This window comes from Ammospiza nelsoni, chromosome 1, assembly GCF_027579445.1.
Source record: "Ammospiza nelsoni isolate bAmmNel1 chromosome 1, bAmmNel1.pri, whole genome shotgun sequence".
Classification (NCBI taxonomy): Eukaryota; Metazoa; Chordata; class Aves; order Passeriformes; family Passerellidae; genus Ammospiza; species Ammospiza nelsoni.
In genome coordinates, this window is record NC_080633.1 from 30,478,912 (window position 1) to 30,495,242 (window position 16,331).

The following is a 16,331-nucleotide window of genomic DNA, read 5'->3' on the forward strand; positions in this document are numbered from 1 at the left end:
TGGGAAGCTCTTTAAGATTAAATTCCAGCACTGCATGACTGATGTGCTAGTGATATACTTTCAATATTAGACAAGTGTTGCTTCAATACATGTTTAGCCTTGTACAGATCATTCACCTAAAAGTAAAAATTATCTCAAGTCTGATTCAAAGAAATTTGTTGACTCTCAGTATGATTTTAAAAGGTCTGTTTAAAATTTGGCATCTTGATATTCTGTTCTTTACACCTCTCAGTAGTGAGCTACCCCTGCTCCTCCAAAACAATTTGCTATGCTTTTACTTTGGGGAAAAAAAGGTAGGAAAATGTTCTAAACACATTGTACTGGGGTATGGTTTCCATAAAGCTTTTCAGCCAGCAGTTGCTGAAATGGTTTTATTCAGCACTCTAATAACACGTGGCTGGATTAGATGAATTTTGAGATGGAAAGCTTAATCATACATTTTTTCACTCCTTTGATAATCAAATAGGAGACATTTGGTGTGCGAATGCTCAGGTTTCAGTGGAGAAAAATCTCTCCAGACTTCACAGCTGAACACCAGCAAATGTGTATTTGTGTCAGAAAAGCTTCTTTATTCACTCAAAACAGAAAAAAAGAACTTCTAGTTATTTTTCTTATTTACTCAGTTCTTATTTACTTAGTACTTGGAAAAAAAAGAGTACCTTTTACCCAATTTAGTAGTTTCTAGATTTGAGGAAAACAGTATAATAAACTTGGTTTGGCCAAGTTGAGTAATGACAGTGTCCTCATACCCACTATGTTGGATGGATACTGCTATGTTGTTTTATGGTCAGGCAACTGATTATTACATAAAATATTAGTTACATTGAGGTGAAAGGTATTTTTATTAGATTTTGTTGTTATTGATATTTCTTTTGAATATTTGTATAAGTGCTGTAGGTTTTCCCTTCTTTTATGAATGGGGGAAGTGGAAGAGTTTTTGAATCCTTTGTCTTTAAGTAATTTAACTATCTAAACTGTATTCTTAAAGTAATAGTAAATTCAACAATTTCAAGTATGTATGTCTTAAATCAACCTTCTGCATAAATGTTTTTCAGAAACTTAATAATTATAAAATTGCTAACACGATGCCTTATACCTTATGATGAATTCTCTGCATCTCCACTTACTTTACTAACTTTGCAACAATTAGCACAAGTAAGGCCCTCTCAACTACATCAATTAGAGTCTATTTGCACTTGCTCTGTGACAATTTTGCAATTCTCTGCTGTTGTTAACTTCTGGTAAGAGAATATGGAATCATCATTTAAGGGATTCCTGTTGAAGGTGCTCTGTAAGCTACAGATGGCTGCCTGGTCACTGAAGTGGGTGCAATAATGGAGCTGGGAGTTCAGGGCAGCAGCCTGTCAAGTGAGGAACTCGTGGCAGGGGCTCTTATTGAGAGCAGGAGGGACAGCCTGGAAGGAAGAGGATGTTGGTTGTGGGTTGGAGCTTGAGGAGAGCATACCTAGCATACCTACCAAATATAAACACTAGAGATCAGGTATTTGAAGGTGAAAAAGACATTTTTCATCTTGGACTACAGGCAGTCTTTAAGAAGAGCATAGAAATTAAATGAGACAGTAGATAGAATTATTTTTAAAATCATTTTCCTCAGATTACTTTCTAAATATCTTAGCCGATAATTAATGAAATTAATCTATCATGAATTATTAGTTGATTCAGCAAACTGCTTATAACTCATGCAGTTTCTCATACTGACTATTGGTCCTTGGAAAGAAGGGAGGCCACCTAATACCTGTTCTCCTTACGTAAATGATTTTTTAATGAGTACTTTTATGGTTTTAAAATGAAAGATGGCTTTTGTCAGCAGTTAGAACTCAATTGCTAGAACTGTTTCAGACCTGAAGAAGTAGATGTATGTCAAATATTTTTTCCCCCCACTCCATACTGTTAGTCTAATAAAGTACACTGCATCTCCATATAAGTCTCTTATCACCTGAATGTAACGGTTAAAGTCAGAGATAAGAAGCTGGCAAATACTGATGTAACCATTGTTATTGAATTTATCTTTGTAGATGTAAGTTAAAAGCAACTGTCTTTTACATTTGCTGGCTTGTGTTCTAAAGCATTTCACAATCATAAAACAAATGTATCAGAATATATATATATTTATGTCTAGAAACATCCATTAAATGTCACTATCTAGTTGTCTTTGAGATTTAACTTGTACTTCAAATCAGGGAAGTCTAGGCAATGGAAATAATACTTATTGCAGGACATAGGATTAAATGACAATCATTAACCTACTTGGAAAGGAGGTGCTTACAATGCAACCCTCCTGCTCAAGCTGTTAACAGATATTTTTTGATTTGGGGTTTTTTGTTTGTTTGGTCATTTGGTTTTGAGTTTTTCTACAAGTATAAGCAAATTTGCTGTATTTTTGATGCTTTGAAATTATTAGTGGGAAATTCTGAGAAGTAATTTGATGGTGAATATAATCTAGAGTATGTGTACAGATTTTTCCTCTTTACTCTGTGGGGTATTCATGTTTTAATTTCCTGTGTAGGAAAATTAAGCAAGGATAGCACACAATGCATTCTATTTAATTCAGATGTTCAAAGACTATAAAGTAATGAACTACTGAGATTATTTTGTCTGATGACATGAGTAAGACAGACTATGAGAACTAGCAGAACACACATGGCTGGTTTTAACTTGTGTGATGTTGACTGTAATATTACTTTTTGATGAGTTATGCTTTGTAAGATTTAGTTCTCCTTTCCATTACCTATTAGTATATCTCTAGCTGGTATTTCTGAGACCACCTGATTGTCTAGATAAGTCTGTTCTGAACTGCTGCTTAGCAAGGTGCTCCTCCCATGATATAAGGCTCCTTGTTTCTGGTGGCCTTCATTTTGACAGTGTAGAAGCACACATTACAAGTGTGCATCCTGGTATCTGGGATTGTTCAGTGTCAGGGACTTGGCACTGACAGGCCTGTGAGTTATCTGGCAGAAAAGGGAAAATTTGGATTTGTTTCATTTTTTTTACATGAATTGCATACCAAACTATGAATATACAGCTCTAATTTCCACTGTATCTTCCATTTTCTCTAATCTCAATTATTGGCGATTTTCCATGTGCCTTAGTTGGGAACAGCTTGATTCCATGCACATTCTGATTTCTGCAAAAGGTGTAGATACCAATTCTGGAAAATGTTTAAAATGACACTTACCTCTTGTGCACCTTGAAAGTTAGGAGGAATATAGCCACCAATGCATTGGCTATGTTTGAGTCAGGAACCCTGACAGATTTTATCTCTCAGACAGTATTTAACCCTATTAGACATTATAAAAGAAAAAACTCACTTGTATTTAATTACATATAGTATTTTGAAGAATGGCAAGGGTGATTAGGCATCTTTACTTGCAGCTTTCACAGCTGAATTTGGACTTGTTCAATAATCATATAAGATACATTTTGAAACGTTTTCTTCTACTGCTTGTTGGCTTCAGGGATGTTTAGTGAATATTCTATATATATACTTTTGCAATAGTGCTAGAAAAAAAATTGGCTTTGTAATGTATTCACATGAATTTGCTGTGACTATACCTCCCTGTGGCCTGTTGCAGGACATTTTGACTACCTTGTAGGAAAAACAGCATTAGGGTTTTCATTTCAAAGCAAACCTTTAGATACCTTCTAATATGATTAATCAGTTAATGTCTCTTTAAAGCACATTTTTCCTCTGTGGTGCCTTTGAGGTATATTTTAATGAAAACTATCTGGCTTGAAAGTTCTTAGCTACCATGATAGCTTCAAAAAACGGGAAAGGCATCATTTATCTTTCAGGCAATATATATAGGGTAAAATATAATTTAATGTAATTTAAAAGTGAGTGAACAGAAGTTCTTCAGGATTCTTGAATAAAGTTCTGAACAATGGAAAAATGAAGGTTTTCGGCAGATTCAAAAATAATTTGAAATTTAGGCTGAATATCCCATCATTGTGAGAAACTTGTATTTTACAGAAGTGTGGTTGTTTCTATAAGTTTTATTCTATTATAAATTTCCCTTTGCTTTGCATCACAGGCATTCTGGGGCTGGGAGGTGGTGGCCTTTGATTTTATGGTAAAGGTTTAAGGTACAATTGCTCAAGTAATTTGAAGCTGTTTAGACACTGCAGACCCACTCAGACTAATTTGAAGACTTCTTTCTTTTCCTCCTCTCTTTTGGAGCATTGAAGAGTAGGGAAATTCTGAGTTATGGATGATCTTTGAATATGTAGCTTTATTTGACAGAATCCTTTTTATTAGAAGGATGCAGAGATGGGAATGTCTTTTGGAAACTTCACAGCAATATGATCTGATTCTTCATTTCTTAGTCATTGGGTATTTTTTTCTTTCAATTAGATATATTTGTGATCTGAATAATGATGATTCATTGTTATAGTATTTTATCTGCAGTTGGAAAGAGTTGTTTAAAAGGTTGAAATTTAACTATGACAGAAAATACCCACATCTTTTTGTTTTAAATACCTTTCTTTGTTTTGTTGGGATTTTTTACTATGTGCCATGAATTTAGGGTTCATGTTTCTTTGGTTCCTTACCCTGAAGAGAGCCTTAGGTCTAGAGCAGGCTTTACCTGTCTGATGAACCATAGTTTGATGTCTGAAATTAGGTGGGATAAGATTTCCCTACCTTAACACAGAGTTGTTACCGTCATGGGAGGATGGTCTATGAAAACAAAAATGTCCTTTATTTATCACAAGAGTGACAAACTAGAAGTGAGTCTTATAGTAAAGAGAAAGACAAGGAGGAGAAAAGGTATAAAATTATGACGCTTGGGTTGATTTGTAAGAATAATGATTTTGTTGTGAAAGTATTATATATAGAAAAGAGAAAGATGACAAAATTGGAGGGCTCACTCTTAAGGTAAGGAAAAAGTTTGATATGGAAACAAAAATCTTTCATTAGATTGTATTTATAATTTATAAAAATGCATATATTTAAATCCATTTTTTTCTTACACAAAATAGCAGATCATTACCTAAATTTCTATAGAGCCTTTCAAAGATCACTCAATTTTTTTAATTTTCTTTGTTCTAGTTGCATTGAAATCATCTAGCTCTACCAGACCAGAAAGAAATGGCATTCAGGAAACCTCTAGAACAGGAAAGTGTGGAGAAGGGATGCAGATCCTGGAAGGAGAACTCCTCTTGCAGGTATGTTTTGCAATAGACATATTTTTCAAAGATTTAAATTTTATAAAACCAAACACCTGTATTTAGCATACTAGATACTCAGTGATAAGATAGAAGAAGTTTTCTTATTGTGAAATTCTTTCCTCATTTTCTTTAGGGTAATATTATCTTGCTTTTTTTTTTGGTAGCAGAGACTTTTAGAGTGTGTGTTAGAATATGGGCTCCTCTTCAGTGTTTCTAAGTAGTTTATTGGGGGGTTTCCCATCTCTTTGCATCTGTTGTTAATAAAGATATTAATATAAAGGAACAGTTTTTATAAGGGACAGATAAGTTACTGATTTACTGTAAATTTGGTGACTAATTGTCTGAAAGAAACAATTTTTAACTTCAAAGACCTTGGGCTTGCCAAAAGTTCTTGCTTTCTCAGTGGTTTGAAAGAACTCAGCATACAGAGTGTAGATTCAGGACAAATTTTAAAATGCTTTGAATAGCTTTTATATGAACTAATTGAAAATATTTATTTAAAAACTGTAGTTTTTTCTTTTAATTGTCTAGCCTGTTTTAATATCCTGGAGTGTCAAAGCTTATGGATAATTCTATACTACCAAGTCCAGATTAAACTCAAAAAATTACAAATATAGGTATTACTATGTTCTAACTAGTTTCACAGAATGGATTTTATGGAGACCTGCAGCTCCATTTGAAATGTGTTGTTAGTCTGTCTTCTACACAGGTTCCTCACTGATGTATCTACCAGAAGTGAAAAATTGTTCAGTCATAGCCAATTGTTTCCTTCAAACAAAATGAATTTCAGTGTACAAAGACCAAAAATGAAAACAGGTTCTTAGAATCCCACAAAACAATTATTTTAAGTTGCTGCTAATTGAATTTTTTTCCTAACCAACTTAAAAAACTAGGACATTTATTTCTAGCCTTAATAGAGTATGACAAAGAACTGTTGTGGAGTTACTGCCAGTGACCAGTTTCTTTTTAAACATAAAAAACCTAAAAAGCTGAAATATATGGTTTATATTGGAGACATCTATTTAATCTAAATAGTGGGGGGGGGGGGGGATTATGACTTCTGACTGGAAGTGATATGAGGAAACTCTTTTCCAGTATGAAAATTAAGTGGGTGATATGGTTATTACTGAAAATTCTGCCCCTCTTGGGAAGTAAATGAACCGAATTTCTTAAATGAATTTGTTTTGTGAATATTTTATATATGTGAAAAAATTTATGAGAATGAATATGTAGATAGAGTTTTATTAGGTTATGTAACAAGTCATGAGTGTGATGAAATTGGGAATTTTCCAGAAGATAGTGGAAGCAGTAAGTTGTAAATATTGGCAAAGTCCTTCCCTTCCACTTATGCTCAGAAGTGTTTTGCGTTACACAGGTGAATAAATGATAACTGATGATGAATGTTTTCCTTTTATTATCTCCCTACTTTTTTGGTTTTTTCAAGGTGATATGAATAAACACCCTATCGTTTGTATTTGCTTTTGTTTGTTCATCAGTTGTTCTTGCTTGCTTCTTAACAAACAGAAAATTGTCTTTAATTTCCAACATAGAAACTGTCTTACCAATTCAATATATTGTGGAAACAAAGATCAAATACATAAATCTGTCTTTCTTAAAAGCAAGCTAAATTTCCTTTAAAATTATTTAAATTATTTCAAATTCTTATTTTAAATACAAAATCCATTACAGCCCAAACAAGTTTATTTAAAAAAAGTGAAAGAAAAATTATGACCTTTAAGAAATTTTAAAAACTTAATTCTCAAAAGTAATGAACAATTTTGTAATTACCTCTTTATTAGGAGCATTGAGAGTATTTTTAGAGGCACAAATATCCTCTTCAGTTCTCCAGAATAATGAACTCACTGCGAAATTTCATTATGTCTTTTCAGATAATTATTTTTGGATTGCATATTGCAAAAATCTCCATCAGAACTCTTCTCCCACTTATTGGTCTATCCAGATATATGCATTTTACAGAATTTTTGGCTTAAATAATGCTTATTGCTATCTTAGTAACAATCCTGGTTCGAGATGACCTGTGTACCAGGGCCAGTGCAAAATATGATTGAATTCCAGGCACAGAAAGTGTAGGTAGCTCTGTATGAAACGGACCAGAATAACCGTTTTAACATTTGAGACAAAGTTAGATGCTGTGCAGCTTGCAGATGTTTTGTGTCAAGCAGCTGAGGTGAAATGCCCTGCAGAACAGGTCAGCAGAGGACACCTGCCACTGCGGCATCCTGCAACCATGGAATTACTGTGAGCTTCATCAAAACCAAGGATTCTGTGTAGCCACTCAACATTTCTTGGATTGGCCATGCTGTTTCATTCCAGATTATTTTTGATTTTTTATCTCATTCTTTATTCGTGTAAAATTTACTAAACTTATAAGGAGTTTTTGTTGAGCTAACAATTGTTTATGAGAGCAGAATAAATAATATCTACACATAAAATTGGAGTGGTTCACAGCATTTAAAGACCAGTCATTTAACAAGATATTTCATTTATATATTATTACTTTGTTGCAGTAGGATATATGATATCCTTCACCTACTTTGCATTTTCTAAGTACAAAAATTCTGCATAAATAAAGAGGTTTTTTAAAAAAAATAGTGTTGAGTATGCTGGCCAAATTTGCCTTTGAATGCAGCTGAGGAAATTAAGTGGCACAATATACTGAAACCAGCCCCTAGAGACTGCCTTTTGTTAAATCTTGACTGAGATCCATAGAAGTGAATCGGCACCCTTCAGATGAGCTGCCAAGTCACAAATGTACTGTTTGCTATCACAACAATTGCCATGGACCCTATTGATTGGAGTGCAGATAAATGCCCTTTGCGTGACTTTGAGTGTGGAGCCGCCTGGTCTGCTGCTCCACCGAGGGGGAAATCTCTTCAAAAACATTGTTTACTTGCAACAGTCTGCTTTTGCAGAGGTTTTCTATTTTAAGTAAACTATAAAATGTTTTCTTGGACTATATAGGGGATCTTGATAGCTTGATTTCCTGTCCTCAGTGGCCTGTCTGCACTATGAATAGAATGGATTTTGGGACTGGGTTTGTGACATGGCTCTCGTTTGTGCTGTGGGCACTGGGGGTATCCAAGCCTTGAGGCACACAAACATTGTGAAATGTGGTTGATGTTAGATAAACTTATAGTTCTTCATATATGTCCCTTGTTTTCTTCAATCAAGGGTATTGAAAAGTCATCAACACGGATTATCTTCTCCACTGAATTTTAAATAAAGTTTGGGGTTTTTTTGTTAGATCCAGTTTTCTTCATTTTAACACTTACGCTATAGAGAGATGCAATGAGGAATCCTGTTTGTGCTGTCAGATAATGATGTGCTTTTGCATGCTTCACATTTTATTGGTAGACCTAGAGACACAATAATTGTCTGGAATTTTATCTCTGAAGCTGACAGATTGCTGTGTTTCTTCCCCAGGCATTAAATGGATTTGTGTTAGTCGTTACAGCAGATGCTCTGGTGTTTTACGTCTCTTCCACTATCCAAGACTACTTGGGATTCCAACAAGTAAGTTTATGTTTTTCTTCTATTTTTTTCAAAAGTTTTGCCTAATTTCAGGGAACATCAGTGTTCATATTTAGGGCCTTAAAATTTTTTTGTAATAAAACTCTCAGTTAGGTACTTTAGGTTGAATTACTTTTAAACCATATTTTCTGAAACCACATTTTCTATCCGCTTCCATAGCCAGGATGTCAGGCCAAGCACAACAGGAATATAATTTCCAAAGTTGAGTTAGGCAAGATAGGAAATTTTCACACTTAATTATTCTTTACTGGAACAACTGTTTGAAATTTATACTGTGGTGTTACCCAGTTTATGATGCTGAGTGAGACATAATTCAATGGGAAGGTAATTATTTTAATAGAATCCTTTCATGAAAAATTATTTCCATATGCCTTGAGATTTATAAATATCAAGTGACAGATTTTGGTATTTTTGGAATTTGTTCTCTTGCTCATGTTTATTTATTCAATTATTAATTTCAAGATAAGCATTTGTTTTTTACTATTTATGGTGCAGATTACATATGGCCAACTTCACTGGGCTTGAAAACCAGGTGCCAAAGTACTAAAGACAGGCATAGCAGGCAAATTCTGCCTTTGTTAGAAAACTCCTGGGATTACTTTATGTGAAGATGATAGAATGAAGATGGTAGTTATAGTTCTCCAAGTATATCCATGAATACTGCATATTGATAGATTCAGCTGCTGTCTAAACCTAGCAAGAAACCTTGCTTGGTCCTCAATTTCACGTAACTGATAAGAGATTGGGGAAAGTTTGTGTAAAAGAAAATATTTCAAAAAACCCCATTTTTATTCCTGGGTTTACATATTACTTCAGTGCTGGGGAATAAAAAAAAGAAAAAAGCTTGGAAAACAAATTGGTCGTAACATTCATGAGGTAATGCTAGTAAATCAAGTGCATGATATAGAAGTAAAGTCTTAAAGTTACAAAAATTAGCATTTCTGGCAATTTATTCTGGAAAATACTGATTGTTTTATGAAATTTGTCATAGCAAAATTTGACCTAGGCTTCTGCTTCTGCCAGTTCATCTCAATTACATTAGATCTATGTTTTATTTAAGTATTTTCTGCTTATATAATGGTTGAGTTTTTGAAACTTGCCAAGAAACCGGATCTTAACTCTTGTCAGTCAACTGAGTCTTTTCTTGACTATTTTGGATGGGTTTTTTTCTCCTTAAATTCCTTTAAGCACTAATCCTTGCTCTTGAGCCTTTGCCATTTAGATCATATTCCTAACCACACAATTGGTATTGGAATAAGGGCTTTATAATTACATGTTTGAACGCATCCTTAAGAAGGGACAAAGCTTTCAGGCAAATTCACTGTTTATAATCTGCTTGGCTTAGTTTTGGGAGTTTGGTTCAGGGCCTTTAGCTCCTTTTGTATTCCTGTAGCACCTATAGTGGGTCAAGTCAAATACTACGTGGTAAATATTTTATTTACCAGTATATGAAGTTAAATAACTTAAGCACAACCTAAGCATAGGATTTCCAGGCCTTCTTAGGTAGAAGCAGGTAAAGAAATAGTTGACATAATGGAACTTCTTTTTCTAAGGCAATATTTTTTATTATTGTTTCCCATGCTTATAGTCATGTGTGTAATTGAGCTGTTCTCTGTGCTGCTATAAATTGTTTCATGAAGCTTTGCCACCTTCATGTGGTTGTATGTATTTATCCCTGAGAAAAATGGATTTTGCTGTATCCATAACAGTGTTGTCAATGAGACAACTTGTACCATATTGTGATATAATTTTCTTATTGTTGTTCTCTCTCACCTTTGTCCTTTTGTTCACAGTCAGATATTATACACCAGAGTGTATTTGAATTGATTCACACAGAAGACCGACCTGAGTTTCAACGACAGCTACATTGGGCATTAAATCCTGCCCAGTCAGGAGATTCTGGACCAAGTGTACAAGGTGAGAACAGATTTTATTGTTTGCCTGTCAGATTAGTTGTTTGCTTTTGAGCTTTTTAAATTTGTTATTAAAAAAAAAGATAATTTTCGATTAATAACGGAAGAAATAGCATCTTTCAAATTTATTTTAATTTTATGGGCGCATTTAGTCAACAGTGAAAATTACTATTTTTTGCACTTTAAATATGCACTGTTATTCATAGCATTAAAGTACTAATTATAGTTTAAATTGGAAGACTTTAATTTGGAGTATAAGTGACAATGTTTCTTAGATTGATCAGTCCAAGGATATTCTAATTACAGTGTTACTATAGGGAATAGTGCATTCATTGCCACATAGAGCAGCACTTCTCTTGGAGATAAAAGGGGAAGAGAAATAAAAAAATGAAATAGATGAGCCTTTAAGATCAAGAAGTGTGCATGTTAGAGCAGAGTTGTCACATGTTACTGGCTGATGCTTAAGGGAGCTGCTATATTGAGAAACAGCTAAGGTGAAACATATTGCATGTGTGTCAGAGCAAAGATGTGTAGGTGCAGGTAATGTGTAATCCAGGAAGCATGTGCCTGCATCACAGTGACAACAAAGCCATTGAGACAACTGCTCCATTTTAATGCTCCCTTTGCACAACAGTTGTTTAAACACATAGGTAAAATCTTCTGTTACTGTGACATGATTATAGGGCATTTATTAATCCATAAAAAGTCCGTTTTTTAAAATAAATCTTTAAATAATTGAAAAAAAGAGTATGGAAATGCCATGATTTAGTACAGAAAGATTACTGTGTTTGTAACACACCTCAGTATATTTCAGTTTTTCATTTAGCAGTCAACGTTGTTCCATCATCTCTAGATCAATCTCCACAGGTCTGCTGCACAGCTAGGTAATAGCAGAGTTCAGTACAGCAAAGAGTGCAGTTCTCAGAAACCAAATTTTCATCCTGCTTACTTCAGAATGAAATTATGTTCTATGGACCTTAAGCAAGTGCCTATGAATTTAGAAAAAGTTATTTGAAAAGAATGACACCAGGTTGAATTGGCCTCAGATTTGACTGAACATTAGGATGTGCTGAGCAGGATTACAAACAATTTTTTGTTTTGTATGTAGTGTTTCTAGGTTGCTAAAAGCTGCTAACTGTGCCCCATTCCTGGAAGCATCCAAGGACTGGGTGGATGGGTCTTTGAGCAACCTGGTCTAGCTAAAAGTGTCCCTGTCCATGGCAGGGGGGTTGGAATTAGGTGATCTCCAAGGTCTCTTCTATCCCAAACCATTCTATGATTCAATGATGACTTTTGAGCCTCAAGTGGCATAAAATGTTTGGATGTTGAGGATTTTAAACTGAATTCAGAATTATAGCAAAGGATAATGCTATGACCATAAGGATCCCCTCCATTTTTGCTAATTCAATCAATTTCTTTTTTAATACATTCAACTGGCATTATATAGATATTTATAGATATCTCAGACTCAGGCACAGATTCCATCCTGAGTCTGGGAACTGATTCTGCTTCAGTTAGCCCGGGCTAGTTATTTCTCACTCAGTACTCTGGTATGCTCCTAGACCACTGGTTTACCCAGACATGCCTCCTGGTCCTTGACTTGTTCCCAGAGAAGTTTGCAAAATTCTGATTTTTTCAGTCCCAAATATCTGCTTTGGGGCATTAAGTCTGGATTATCTTTTGAACTTGGTGTGTTTTGCAACCACATGGTCTTGAGTTTAAAGGCAAGCACTTAATGCACTGCATGTTCTGCACATTGCTCCATGGAACTGATGAGATCTAGTGGGAGCTTTGTGAGGGATATGGCTTCTGTAGTGTTAACTGGTAGTTATGCTCTAGGGATTGTAGGTGCTCTGTAAGATTCTTTGGCTTCTTACAGTGAGTCACTTCAAGATCCTGGCAGTAAAACCTTCCTGCCTTCTGTCTGCCTGGAAAAGTGCAGCAGGGTTGCTTTCACAAGTGTAGGAGGCTCAGTTTTGAAGCCCACTGCCTCCTGTTTTGAGTTCTGTTCCCCTTCCTGTTGGGAGCCACTTCTTTCACAACAGCTTTGCTCACTCCTGAGAACTGTGCATTTTACTGTGGAACTAGACAAACCCCACAGCATCCAGCTGGATTTGCTGAACCTTCAAATTTCAGCTCTATACTTACCCAAAGAATAACACTGAGATTCTCCTGTGGCAGAAAGGCTGAAGGACACACCTAACAGTGCTGAGGATGCCAGCAGAAACCCTGGCACTGCTTATTGGATACTACATCTACACCCAGTCAGGGTTGGCATCTTTGAAATATTATGTAGGATTTGCATACTGTTTCCTTGATGCTCTTTCTTCCTAATCAGTGCTTCTTCAGAGAGCTTCCTAGAGAAGGACCATCTCAGAAGTGTTGAAAATTCTCACTGTCAGTTAAGCAATTTATAATAATAAAAAAACTGCAGCTGTAGCAAGTAAGGAAGTTTGCTTTGTCTGTTGAGAACTGTCCATATGACAGGTGTGGGAATTTCTTATTTTTTAATTTCAAAGTTATATGGTTACTGTCTTGGACTACAAGTACCTGAGTTTATCTGCCTGTGGGATCTGCTCATAATGGTGACTGGCCAATACAGTTCTTTACATGGCTGTAATTTCAGATTATCCCTTTTCATCACACTACCATCTAGGACAGAAAAAGGTTTCTTTTTCTCCATACCTTGAAGTTTATTCCGCAAAAATTGACCTTGCATAGCAGTTCTTTTAAGAAAAAAAAAAAAAGATATCTCCTCATTTTATCTGAAAAGCTAGATAACTCAGCATACTTGTAGGATTTAGATGGCCTTAGGTTGGAAGGCCTATTGGTAAGATATCAGCAATTTCATTTGGCTCCAATTCAGTCCCTTGAATTCATAGGAGATTAAATAGAACTGGCTTTTGGTAATGATTTGTTTACCTTTGGGTTTGTTTTGCTAGTGTACTAACCTCTGAGCCTATCTGTAAGTTTTTCCAGCTGTTCATGAGACAGAATTATATTCCAGAAAATATAATGTGGTGTGTTATTAAGTGACATGCTCTCCCTGTCCTCATCTCCATGTCTGGAAAGTCAATATGGGTTGTTAAAATCTGTAGTATTATTTTTGTCCATACTTGATAATCCGGTCTCTAAGAGTACATGGAGTATTTTTTTTTTAATTAAAGATTATTTTATTATAAAATGTCTTTTTAAGCTGGATTTTTCTCAATTTTCTGCATGTATGAATTCCTAGGGTATGACTGTTTTTTTATATGTATTGCAAACAAGATTGCTTTGCTAAATTTGCTGTGAGTAGTCATGCTCTGGTATCTCTGTATATGTAGTCTCATGTAGTACATATGTATTTTATCAGAGGTTTATTGATTTACCTTCTGTTTTTACTTTATATTCCAAATGTTTAAGTCTGTTTTGTAAATACCACTTAGCAGCAAATGCTTGTCCTGACAAGGTGGAAGGATACCATGTTGGTATCCTAGTTTACAATCATGGTTTTGAGTATTTTGTAAAACAAACAACTGCAAAACACAAGTATTCCAGGTGTACCTGGAGAGGTACACCTGGAATACTTGTGTTTTGCAGTTGAAACTATGGTGTTTTGATCAACAGAACGCAGAAATATTTTCACTATTTAGTAGGCTCATTTTCCTAAAGTTGCTGATTTTTATTTATTACTTCTGCTTTCACCTCGCTGTCTGGAAAGTAAGTTTCACAGTTTGATACTGAGTTTTTGAATACTCAGTTCCTGCAGTTGCTGTGCCTTTTTGGAGATCCTACCATTGTAGAAACACTGGTGTGTTCTCTGCTGAGAACTCTGCTCTTTGCGACTGATCCAGAATCTAGGCTGTGGATAAAATAATGAATGAATTAAAAACCCAAACAAACAAAAGCCCCAATGTAAAAAAAAACCCCAAAACCTGAAATTACATTCAGTTTTCAAATCCCATAGCCTGTAAAACATAATCCCATCCGAAGAATTGGTGTTTAACCTCAGTGTTACAATAATAATAGGTTCTGAGGATGTTTCCAGTTTACATTGTTCTTGCTCAGGTCACGACCTAACGCATTGTTTATGAGAAGGAAGATCGTTTGTTATGGATAGCCTTCTCTAGGTGTTCTTCTAAAAATAATCCTTATAAATAATCCTTTCCTGCAGGAGATAATGGCTTTTCACAGCCAGCAACCTATTATAACCCAGACCAACTTCCTCCAGAGAATTCTTCCTTTATGGAAAGGAATTTCATCTGCAGGTTACGATGCCTCCTGGATAATTCATCTGGATTCCTGGTGAGTATGGAGTTCCATAAAAACCTCCACATATGCTTAAAAGTTGGAAATCTGCACCTCTTAACAAGAGGTGCAGCAACTTAGTTTATTTGTAAGTCTCCAAAGCTATCTGGGCTGCTTGAACCACAGTGTTTCAGTTAGTGAAGTGAATGTCTCCCCTTTCAAGACTGTTGTCACAACCAGGTGCAAGTTCTCTCTCATGGCCAAGTTTCCCCAATTAAATGCAAATAAGCAACTGCTTTTGTAAAATGCTGTGTGATTAAAATGCATCACAGGAGTATTTTCTTGTAGCAAGTTGAGTATCTTGAGTTGCAATAAATTATGATAATTAAGAGGACCATAGTTTTTCCTTATTTGGAAAAGTTTGTGCTTGCTCTTTTTAATGCATTTTTTTGTTAGTAAATTATTTATATTTTAAAACAAGTAAGGGTTTATCACCCCCTATGTCGTATCTTATAAAATAGAATTCTTTAGAATTGCAAAATTGAACATACAAATTTGCAAGAGAAATAATGATATAATTATATGCATGTATGTTCATTAGAATATTAGAAGCCCCTGTTGATATGTGATACTATATGTTTATTTTTTTTCGGTTTTTTTACAGAATAGTCTTCCCATTAATTAACTTTTCAGTATCTTTATTAGTAGATATTGAAGTGACATGGTCAGGGGTCTAACAACAGTGTTCTGTACTTGTTAGCTGACTTTTATGTATGCCATCCTATAAAATGGATGAATGAATCTGATGGATCTTAAAAAAATGAAAAATACATATTTACATCATAACAAAAATATCTTGCTTTTAAATACCTCCAGCATGTAATAATTACTTTTTTCCTGATCCTAAGGCTATGAATTTTCAAGGACGATTGAAGTTTCTCCATGGGCAAAACAAGAAAGGGAAGGATGGTGCTGCTTTGTCTCCTCAGCTTGCACTGTTTGCAGTAGCTACTCCCCTGCAGCCACCATCCATCCTTGAGATACGAACCAAAAACTTCATCTTCAGAACTAAACACAAACTGGATTTCACACCCACTGGCTGTGATGCAAAGTAGGTGTAAATTGTTCTCTGTAATTGTCTAATAATTTGCTGATGAAATAGGTTTCAGGTAGGTATTTGAAATATAAGGCAGGCTACTCTTTTGTTATATAAACTGTTTCAGTGATGGCAGTTTAGAAGCTGTTGAAGTTTTTCTCTCCAGCCCTGCTATCAGGTAAAGAGAAATGGGTTTGCCATAGTCTATTTCCTTGGAATGGCATGCTGCTCTCTGACTCTCAGTTGTTAGAAAAACAAAGCAAATACCTGCAAAACCAATGCAAAATAAAAAACTGAAAGACGGCATACTAATGAATTAGGGAAGAAGAAAAGTTTCATATTAAATCTGGTTT

General features: G+C 35.0%; 1 protein-coding gene across 1 annotated transcript in view; it reads left to right on the forward strand.

Moving 5' to 3' along the window:
* Positions 1–16,331, forward strand: part of AHR (aryl hydrocarbon receptor) — a 61,673-nt gene that overhangs the window by 33,423 nt on the left and 11,919 nt on the right. Inside the window, exons 3-7 of the mRNA XM_059494085.1 lie at positions 5,069–5,184; positions 8,632–8,721; positions 10,533–10,656; positions 14,809–14,939; positions 15,791–15,993. Of these exons, the coding sequence (XP_059350068.1) occupies positions 5,069–5,184; positions 8,632–8,721; positions 10,533–10,656; positions 14,809–14,939; positions 15,791–15,993 (664 nt within the window). The remainder of the gene's footprint in view (positions 1–5,068; positions 5,185–8,631; positions 8,722–10,532; positions 10,657–14,808; positions 14,940–15,790; positions 15,994–16,331) is intronic.